Raw genomic sequence first — 10,328 nt, forward strand, 5'->3', positions numbered from 1 at the left:
TATGTGCGCAGACTGCATCGGGTGTCGTAGCGTCGAGGTGGGCGTTGTTCCGGCCTAGCAGCGAGGACCCTGACATCAGCTCTGAGTGATTTCCTACATTACCGCATCCTTTTGCCTGACGTGCTCGAGTTGAAGGGCAAGGTGAAGAGCTATGGATGGCTTCAGGTTGGTAGCCGAGCGGCCAGGCAATAATGGGCGAGCTAGAGCCTGAGGTTTGGCGTAGGAGGCAAATTAATGAGGAGAAAGGATTAGCCGTTGTGCGGTGGAGGTGGCTAAAGATAAGATTGGAATTTTCACGCAGAGACCTCCGGGAGCTGAATGAAAGTAACGAGAGAGACCGAGGCGAGCGAAAGGCTGTAGCCGTGCCTTCAATGACTGCAGAATGCCACTCAGGCCTGCCGGTTGTAGAGGGTAGCAACCGTAAGAACAACGCGCATAGCGAGCAGACGGGCGCTAGCAAGCCGCCTTGAAGGAGCTAGACACCGCAGCGGACACGGGACAGAGAAAGAAGACGACACAGGGCGACAAGTACCGCCCTGTGTCGTCTTACACAGGGCGACAAGTACCGCCCTGTGTCGTCTTCTTTCTCTGTCCCGTGTCCGCTGCGGTGTCTAGCTCCTTCATGTCTCACCAACTGGCCTACACATCTACCCTCCTAAGTCAAGCCGCCTTGATTCAGTCCGCAACCGCAATAGGAGAATAACTGCGCGTGCTATGTGGGACCTTTTCTGAAAGGCGCGAATGAGGCGGCTCAACACGCACAAGGGGAGTAGTGCCCTCTGGGCAGAGAAGAGGTCAATCTGGTGCTGATCGCCGTGGCACGAAACCCTCATAGCCCAAACAAATATCCCTAAAAGAAGCTTCTGGTGGGTCAGAAGGGATCTCTGATTGTAGATAATTAAGAAACAATCGCCGGAATCGTAGGAGCGCAGGCCACGTTGCCAACCATCGTAACGGAAACACAGTGGCGCCCTGTGATCGATGAGAGGACTCAGCCCTGACCGCTTCAGCGGGGATGAGTCTGCTTTTAGTGTTACCTCTGAACCGCAAGAGCAGAGCCACACTAGGTGTGAGTCAAAGAGGGCAGAATGGTGAGCTTTCGTGATCTGACCTATAGCCAATTCAGCTAGAAAAATTTAGCGCTGGAGAGGTGAAAGGGCGAAGTTCGTGGCATCCTTGACCGGTCCGATCAAAGCCGTAACCACGCCATTTCCCGGTGAGCTCTCGGTACCCGATACGGGCTTATAGAAGGCTGGGTCGCTGCCGGGCGAATTGATTATTTATTTATTTATTTATTTATTCAATACTGCAGGCCTTTACGGCCCAAGCAGGAGGGGCATACAAATGACATCAGCGTATAGAACGAATATAGCAAATAATAATTTCAAAAAACTTGTTCTATGGGCAATAGAACACGAGCAAAACAAGGACTAAACGAAATGCAAACCGAGCTCTTCATTTGGGAAAGTGAAACATAAACAAACAGAAGTAAGCCAATGAATGAAATGAAATGTCAAACTTGCAGTAAGGCAAAAACACGATCAGTTTGGGCAACCAAAAAGCAGACAAGAAAAATATTCAAGAGCAATTCAAGGTTTCAATTGAATCAACGCTGGTTAGAAGAGGCAGAGGTAAGTTGTTCCAATCTGTTATCGTGCGAGGAAAAAAAGAATATTTAAAAACATTAGTTCTGGTGCTGTATGGCGTTAGAGAGTCATCGTGTCGATGTCGTGTTCGGCGTGCAGTAAGTGGTGTTATGTACGGATCAGGAGTTAGAGCAAGAAGGTTATTTTTAAGAAGGAACATAAATTTTAAGCGCTGAATTTTTCTTCTCAGTTCCAGTGTCGGTATACCATGTTGTTTCATTAGTGCTGTCGGGGAATCAGTTGTACGGTACTTCGAAAAAATAAACCTGACTGCCTTACGCTGGATTCTTTCGATAGCGTCAATGTTAGTTTTGGTATAAGGGTCCCATACTACGCATGCATATTCAAGTTTTGGTCTTATTAATGATGTATAAGCTAAAAGTTTAGTTTCGGCGGGGGCATGCTTCAATTTATGACGGAGAAGGCAAAGTTTCCGAAAAGCTGTGTCACATACGTTAGTTATGTGAGTGTTCTAGTTTAGGCTGTTTGTTAGTGTGACGCCAAGATATTTATACTCGCTGACTTCGGTTAGTGGTTCTGTCCCGAGGGCATAGGGAAAAGAAAGGTTATTAAGTTTCTTGGTTATTTTCATATACACTGTTTTGTCAGCGTTCAATTGCATATCCCAACAATGACACCAGGAAAGAATATTTTGTAGATTATTATTAAGAGTTATCTGGTCATCCTCGCTTGACACTTCCCTGAACAGCACGCAGTCGTCTGCAAACAATCGTATTTGGACGGGTTCGGTAATAACGCTCACAATGTCATTAATATATATTAAAAACAACAATGGTCCTAGCACACTGCCCTGAGGGACGCCATAAGTAACTGGAAGTTCATGGGAGTAGTACGTATCAATATTAACAAACTGTCTACGATCAGTGACATACGCAGCAACCCAGTTAATAATGAAAGGAGGAAGGTTAATCATTTTAAGTTTTTCAATAAGCTTACAGTGTGAAACAAGGTCAAAGGCTTTCCTGAAGTCTAAAAAAACAACGTCCACCTGGCCGGATTTGTCTAAAATTCTAGAAAGGGAATGGATTACCGTTGTTAATTGTGTCACCGTAGAAAATCCTTTACGAAAACCATGCTGCGCAGGTGAAAGTATATTGTTATCCTCCAGAAAATCTCTGATGAAGTTGGCTATGACGTGTTCAAGCATCTTACAACAAGATGATGTTAACGAAATTGGTCGGTAGTTAGTAATCATTGTGGGGTCTCCCTTCTTAGGCACTGGTACTACACGTGCTCTACATGATGAAACATGTAGAGGATGGTGTCACATTTCACGTGAACAGCGCAGCGCTTCAGATATATCTTATAAATGAGCAAATCCCATCCCACACTGCGGGTTCGAATCCGTGAGGTATGCAGTTGCATCAAATAAGATGTGCAGTGATAGAAATGTTGAAGCGACTTGCACCAAATGAGAAGATCCCACCTGGATTTTTGAGCTGTCGACTTGTCGGGAACGTTGGCTTACAGTGTGACCGAATTGGGGGCATGCGTTGAGACATGAAAGCCTTGATCAAGGATAGCATGGAGTAAGAATGCTAGTAATGATTTTAGCTCCGCTTCTAACGGGGAGGGTGTTCGACGCCGGAGGTACCACTGACTATGCCCAGTCTGCCCTTGGATCGCGGCGGTAAGCTAAGCCTTACCTATTTATCGGGACGCGCGCGGGGGCAGCTGCTGAGAGCTGGGGAGCACTGCAGCTATCTTGGAAAGACTAAGTGTGGACTAAACTAAACTGTTAAAAAGTGTTAATTGTTTGTCTTGCTGTGATGCAACGCTACATCGCAGGTTTTAGCTTAGTGTATCTGCGTTATCCAGAAAGCCATTACAGATTCTTAGAAGAGGAGAAGAGCTGTGAGGCCTGCTATACAGCTAGCACGTACTTCGCAGCCCAAGCCGACGGCCTGTTCGGGCTTGAGTATTTCTTTAAGACACCAGTGTGAGAAAGACCAATCATTGACGGTGCATAGAGGAAGGTCTTGGGCAACTTTTGTAATTAGAAAATTGTTGATCACCCGAGACAAAATCTGTGAACATTATATGGCAATAAGTGATGGGGATCGTAAAAATCAGGTGCTTTGCATTATGTACTGTTACTTGAAATGCAGGGCTATTAGAGAGATTGGCCTGGAGTTTAAAGTTGCAGAAGCGTAGCCGAATTTATGAATTCATAGCCGTTATCCATTCATCTGACAGTCTGGAAGTATTAAGAGATTTATGAGAAATTAGACCTAAAAATTTAGAGCATGGGTTGGTGTAATGTTTGTAAAAAAGTATGTCTAGAATTTCCTCTTGCCCACTTGCTTTTCTGGTATACAACGAGGAAAAGATGAGCAACTCCAGCCTTCGTAGCGGTATGAAGTTCGTAATAAGGGAGTGATTACACATTGACATACACCAAAGCGCAGCCAATGGCTACAAACGAAATGAATACAGCTTTCTCAGAAACTCTGTAGTTAAAGAAAAATTGGTCCTGGCCTGGGGTAGCCGTATGGCCATGCTTGGGTGGATCCTAAAGAGTAATCGCTCTCTTATTACAAATCTCCTCCAGCTTGGGGGATTACCCTAAGCATTTGACCGAATCGAAGTTCACCGTAGGAACTTAAATTCCTTCAGTGTGGACACTGTTATGTTGAGTAAGACAAGGAAGAATTTTCATCCGCATTTGCATTTTTAGCTTTTTCGCGAACTGTCAAGTGGAAGTGCTTTCTTTTTTTGTGGGCGCTCAATTGTTTAAGATGTGTTGATTATTCGTTAGAAAATTATGAAGTGTCACCGTAAAGGGCAATTTTTCTTTTCTTTGTTAATGCTTTTTTGTAGGGTCTAAAATAGTGAGTGGTACTCTCGTTGTTTTGAAGGCGCTCGCTGCTTTAGCCTTTGGCAACGAGTTGTCTTGCTACCTTTTTCGTCGTTATTGGGAAGGAGACTGGAACAAACGACGTCAACCACAAACATTTCTGCAACACATCGAGACAAGGGAGACACAGTGCCTTCGAATGGCTACGGGCGTCAAGCTGCGCTCCGGTGTGCGCGGGCTTCCCAGATACGTCGTCGTGCTCTTGGCGCCGGAGCTGCCCTTGCTGACGGAGGCACGCCGGCCGCGCGTGGCAGTCGAAACGGGCCTGAGGCTCACCTCGGTGGGGTCTGCGAAAAGAAGGGCCGGAAGGTTAGGGCTACGCGCAGGGCATATATGGAATACTCAGCAAGGCTAAAGCCATCAAATTTCTTGTTGATCCTTAGTTATATAGAGTTTAATGGCGCAAAAGCAACTAAGGCTCTGATGCACCAAACACACGGTTAGAATGTCCTGTGTTAAAGAAGATACCTGTAGTTTGTTTAATATACTGGCTTCCTTAAGCAAACATGAAAATACTTTAAAAATCAGCAAGTGCATGCTCACCTAAAAGCAACAGGGGGTGTAATGGGATGCATTCATTATAGAATGTTGTAAAATACTTTTCTCTTAGCTGTTCAAGCTTTGTACATGAAATTAAAATGCGATTTACTGTGAGTTTACCGCAACACTCTCCGCAGAGAGGATTGTCTTGTTTTATTAATAAGAAGTTGTGCGTAAGGAGTGTGTGTGTGTCAATGCGTAGGCGACATAAAATAACTTCAGTAAAACGTTCTTGATGCCTGCATGATTTCCATTCTCCTAAAATGGGCTTTACAGAAAGCAGTTTGTTGTTTACCTGCTCTTCTCATGCAGCCTGCCACTTGCTTCTGGGTTTTCTGCACATTACCTTCATACAATCCCTGTGAAGTATGTTCACGTGTTTTATTTCGCCATACCAAGCATGTGTAGAGCATGCATCTGCTTTTGGTTTGGTTGGGTTTATGGGGTTTAACGTCCCAAAGCGACTAAGGCTATGAGAGACGCCGTAGTGGAGGGCTCCGGAAATTTCGACCACCTGGGGTTCTTTAACGTGCACTGACATCGCACAGTACACGGGCCTCTAGAATTTCTCCTCCAAAGAAATTCTAGCCGCCGCGGCCGGGATCGAACCCGTGTCTTTCGGGTCAGCAGCCGAGCACCATAACCGCTGAGCCACCGCGGCGGCGCATCTGCTTTTCCATTGCCTGCAATTCTGACATGGCTAGGTACCCAGCAGAATTTAATGTTGTGTTGTGACTTAAACTATATTATATATGATGTTTTCTATTCGGGTTTAGCAGCATTTTTATAGTGCAGTGCGTTCAGCACACTCTGAGAATCAGTGCAGATGGTGCTGTTTTGAATGTTCTGTTTTACTATTTGCTCTGCTGCGAAGATGGCATAACACTCGGAAGTAAGAACCGATGGGCACTGTGGCAGTCGTATCATTATTTTCCCTTTTTTCTGGAATTACTGCACTTCCAACAAAACTTTCTGTTTTGAAGACATCAGTACAAACGTAATGTATTTGTCACATTTTTCTTGCAGTGCAGAAAATTTTTGTAGTGTGTGCTCGTGGGGTGTTTGGTTTTTGTGTCAGTGTGAAGTCACATACAGCGGGGAGGCTGTGCCATGGAGGCAAATGGCCTTTTATCGATGAAATATTAGGCATAGCAGCTAGTACAGCTAACTCTTTGCATTTATCTTCAAATCACAGTAATAAATGCCTGATAAATTGTGGTTCGTTGTTTAATAATCTTTTGGACGGGAATTTGGTGGCACCGGGATGGCAGAGCTGTTTCGGAAGAGAACTGATTTTTGCGACCTATGTAGATGGCAGTGAGGTTCTTCAAATCCCTAGAGCCGTCTCATTAGCTTCAACGTAAAGGCTGGTTAACTGGGATGTTCTGTAAGCGCCAGATGATCACTGATCTGTTAACTTTCGGTTTCTGTTTTCAGCCGAGTTTTCGGTCTTTGGAAGTGGCGTATCTGATTGGCGGAGTAGCAAAAACGACACGCGGGACTTCATTTTTCGCAAGCGCTTTGAATCTGGAAGGATTTCGGGACTTTCATTTGCAGTTTTCTTAGCAACCCAGCCATCTTTACGGAGGCAAAAATGTCAGTAGTGTTCTCGTGGAATAATCTATCCCTCTTGCCTAGTTTGATATCTGCCTTTAGGAGAGGAGTTCATCCATTGCTGTAATGCCTAGAAACGAGGTTTGTTACATGGCTTGGCTATTGTTAGCCCTAAAACATTATTACGACTGCAGAAATACAAATTTTCATAAAATATTGGAAGCAAACTTTGTTTGACAAGTAATATCTCCTATAATCAAATATGCTCGCAGCACATTATAATAAAGGAGCAGAAGAGCAGAGAGATTTAAACAAGCACTGAATATCCCCACGGTGAGAGAGGGCTTTCTCTGTCTGTCCCCAAAGATGGTTAATCCATTACAATTTTTTGTGTCTATAAAATGTACTTTTCAGAGTAAACGTTCTTTTAAAAAAATTGTTAACGCTTAAAATGATACACTTTAGAAATTTCCGCTTCGGCATTGTAAAAAATAGGAGCGTTTCATTGGAGCAATTTGCCATTGTCAGTTCATGCCCTATGTTCGTGAATAGGCTATGGTTTGTGCATAAGAAACTCGCCCTCACCCTCTTATGAAAAACTTGTTTGCACTTGCACCGGCTCCCACCATGTCTTGGTGCTGTGCTAACGAATTTTACGAAGGAAAACATGACCCAATTAGGAAGCAGAAGCCTGTCCTGGCGCAAGTAAGTGACGGTGGTGTTCATGCTGACCAGCACAACATGTGGGTCTTTCCTTGAATCAATGCATGAAGTGAAAGTCGCTTTTGCATGCAATGCGCGGCCAACGCCACACTTCGAAATTAATAACATGCAAACCTCGACGAGTAGGGTTAGCATAAGTGGCGCTTGTTGAAGTACTTTTCGCTTCGAAAATATGTGTCTCCAGGTCTAATATAAGAGAAATTTGCATAGTGGTCAAACTAGCAGGGTGTTGAGTTATAAACTGGCGAATAACTTTGTTCCCTTCTGTCGCCTTTCAGTGCACAGGTTGCCGTTGTAGAAACCCAGCTTGGTGCGTATAAATGGGCCCTATGATAGGGCAAATGAACTTTAGGCCCAGCAGGAACTATAGACACTATGCTCAGCTTTCTTAAGGGTACAGAGCCTTCGGATGCCTTGTATCTAAAATGAACTCCGTGCTAGATAACTACACCACCACAAAGCGCTACAAAACATCAGTGGAAACGAAAGTGAACTACCAAAAAATCCAATCCGCTGGACAGCCAACAAGACACCACAAGTCAATCCGAAGCCATGTCTTCGCGGCATGTCCAAGGCTTGTCTGAAGGAAAGTATATACAGTGCAGAAAACAGGGACAGCAGAGAAGACACAAACAACAGGACTGGCGCTGCTGTCCCTGTATTTTGCGTTGTATATACTTTCCTTAAGATGAGCCACCGACTACCACATACGAAAATTTTGATGTCTAAGGCGTTCTTGTTGGATGAAGTGCAGGGCCGAAAGCTTTGTAGAGTTAATATTTTGAAACTACTGCGTCGACAACCAGCCGCATCGCCGAGCCACTGGCTGAGCTGCACTCGGCGGCTTTCAATGCAGCCCAAGCGGCGGCTGGCCCTGAGATCACCGATTGACAGCGCGATGCGCTGAGCGATGTGGGCGAGCGTGCCGGCGGTCAAGATAGGCCATACGTGCGCACTGGCCGGTCTCGACACCAGGGGTGCTTCTCCGGGTGCCGCCCGCATGCAGTTCGACACGGTTCGACACGCTGTGGCAGGGGCCTCTTACTTTTGCTCATGACAGCACTTCCTGGCCTGCAGAGGATGCCTCATTTGTATACTCACCGTTAAACCGGCCAACAACATAGCTAATTGTTTAGTAATCTAATCATTCCTTGTTTTTTGTTTGGAATTAGGCGTGTTCAGTGTGTCCAGGCTACCAAAGTAAATTACAATTTCGTTGTGAGGAGTTGGCAAAGTACGCAATTTCATTCGCAATGCTTTTTTTTTTTACTTTTTGGCCATCACGGTAGAAAATCGGAATGCGCAAACCACGGCCCGCAGGAATGGATGCTGCCTTCACACGTTCTGCATAAAGGAAAGTATGAAAAAGCGCGTTCACCTTCAAGCATCTTTGGCTGATCGTCGAACTGTATTAAGCACGGCTTCTGGCTGGCACTGCTGCGGCGCAGCGACTGCTCTCGTGTGACGTCCGTGCCGCCAGAGGTGCCCGTCAGTTGCAGCAGCGACGAAGCCGGTGGGAATTCAGGCATCGCCGACGACGACGCCCTCCTGCGCGCCGCAATCTTGCGCTCAGCTGCGGCCGGCAACATTGGGCGCACTCTGCTTTCGCGTCAGGCTCCTCTATTTAGTCGCGCGCCGCTTTTCCCTTCTCAGGAACCATTAGAAGAAACAGGTGACGACGCATTGGGCTTTGAAGTGACTCGATCATAGGTTTAAACAAGAATTTGCATATGTTAAAAGTGAACAGTTCGAAGATGTTGCAGGCGGTCGAATGGCACCATTCTCGCTCATTTAGGCAGCTAGAAAATTAGAGACGATTTATGAGCTACAATTTTAACTCTCGAAAATACGCGAAAAGCTTCAGTCAGAGTGCCTTAAAAAAAGAACCGCAGCGCCACTGTCGGTTCACAATAAAGACCTCCACTAAGAAAACAATTACAGAAAAAAATCATTTTTAAAACTTCAAATAGGCGCAGCTTCACAATAGGGAACAAACTCTTTTCTTAGAATACAAGCTGTAGATTGGAGCATGAACTGTACATCGAGAGACCCAAGCGAAATATAAGAGTAGCCCCACGGCGGAGGATGCACATTAATATAACATACCAGAACACAAGGCTGCAGAACTGCCTTCACAAATCCTTCAACTATAGCAGTACAGAGCCGCTGGTGAAGGCGAATGCAGAAAGACGCAAATGTGACACGACTTTGTCGCACGAAATGTCGGGTCTTCCCAGCTTCGAGTTTGCTGTTCTGCCAGATGTACTGATAGTCTAGGTTTCAACATTCATTTATGAAAGCTTTGAGGGTAGGATGCAAGTGGTTTCGCGACATTACAAAAAGCTAAACGTGAATTCGCCCGAGAAAGAGGCAGAAACACACGCCACATAGCACTCGTAGCGCGTGTTTCTCCTTCTCTGTCCTGTGTGTTTAAAACGAGCTCCTATGCGCCGAGCTGATGTCCGATTTTTGCTAGAAATGCCGCAGTTTTCCGGGGAAGAAAAACACGACATTGTCGGCGCTTTTGATGACATCGTGCCTTGCTGAACCGAGAGAAATTTCTAGGTCCAATGAAGTAAAAAAAATTACTCTTATATTAGTATAAATATTTTATGAAGGCAAGGATCCAAGAATACTTAGGATGTGCCAACGTCAAAAAGTTTTTTTTTTCATTTTGTCCTAGGATCGCCCTGAAAAGTGGCTTTTTTCAACGCTTAGTTTTTTTTACGACTGTTGCGGTTTTCACTTGCGAGAATGAACGGAGTTTTTCTCCTGCTTTAAGCAGTGAAGTTCGCGTATAACTACCGGAAAAAGGTTTAGTTGAGGCGAAACCCTAACTTTTCTTCTGTTTTGCTCCAAACGTGCAGTGTTTTAAATCGACCTTTTTCATCAGTTTTTATATGCACATTTTCTCTTGTAAACTAAGCGTCTCTTGAAAAGCTAGAGTGATTTCTTGTGCCCATCAAATCTGCCCATCAAATCTGCCC

The 10,328-nt window shown here is 45.1% G+C and overlaps 1 protein-coding gene across 1 annotated transcript in view; it reads right to left on the reverse strand.

Moving 5' to 3' along the window:
* Positions 1-8,930, reverse strand: part of LOC149355847 (acetylcholinesterase-like) — a 59,238-nt gene extending 50,308 nt beyond the window's left edge. The window contains exons 1-2 of the mRNA XM_089576205.1: positions 8,720-8,930; positions 4,658-4,811 (exon numbers count right to left, since the gene is read on the reverse strand). Of these exons, the coding sequence (XP_089432331.1) occupies positions 4,658-4,811; positions 8,720-8,930 (365 nt within the window). The remainder of the gene's footprint in view (positions 1-4,657; positions 4,812-8,719) is intronic.
* Between the last annotated feature and the right edge of the window lie 1,398 nt (positions 8,931-10,328).

Source organism: Amblyomma mixtum, chromosome 3 (genome assembly GCF_055824585.1).
Source record: "Amblyomma mixtum isolate Tamu chromosome 3, ASM5582458v1, whole genome shotgun sequence".
Classification (NCBI taxonomy): Eukaryota; Metazoa; Arthropoda; class Arachnida; order Ixodida; family Ixodidae; genus Amblyomma; species Amblyomma mixtum.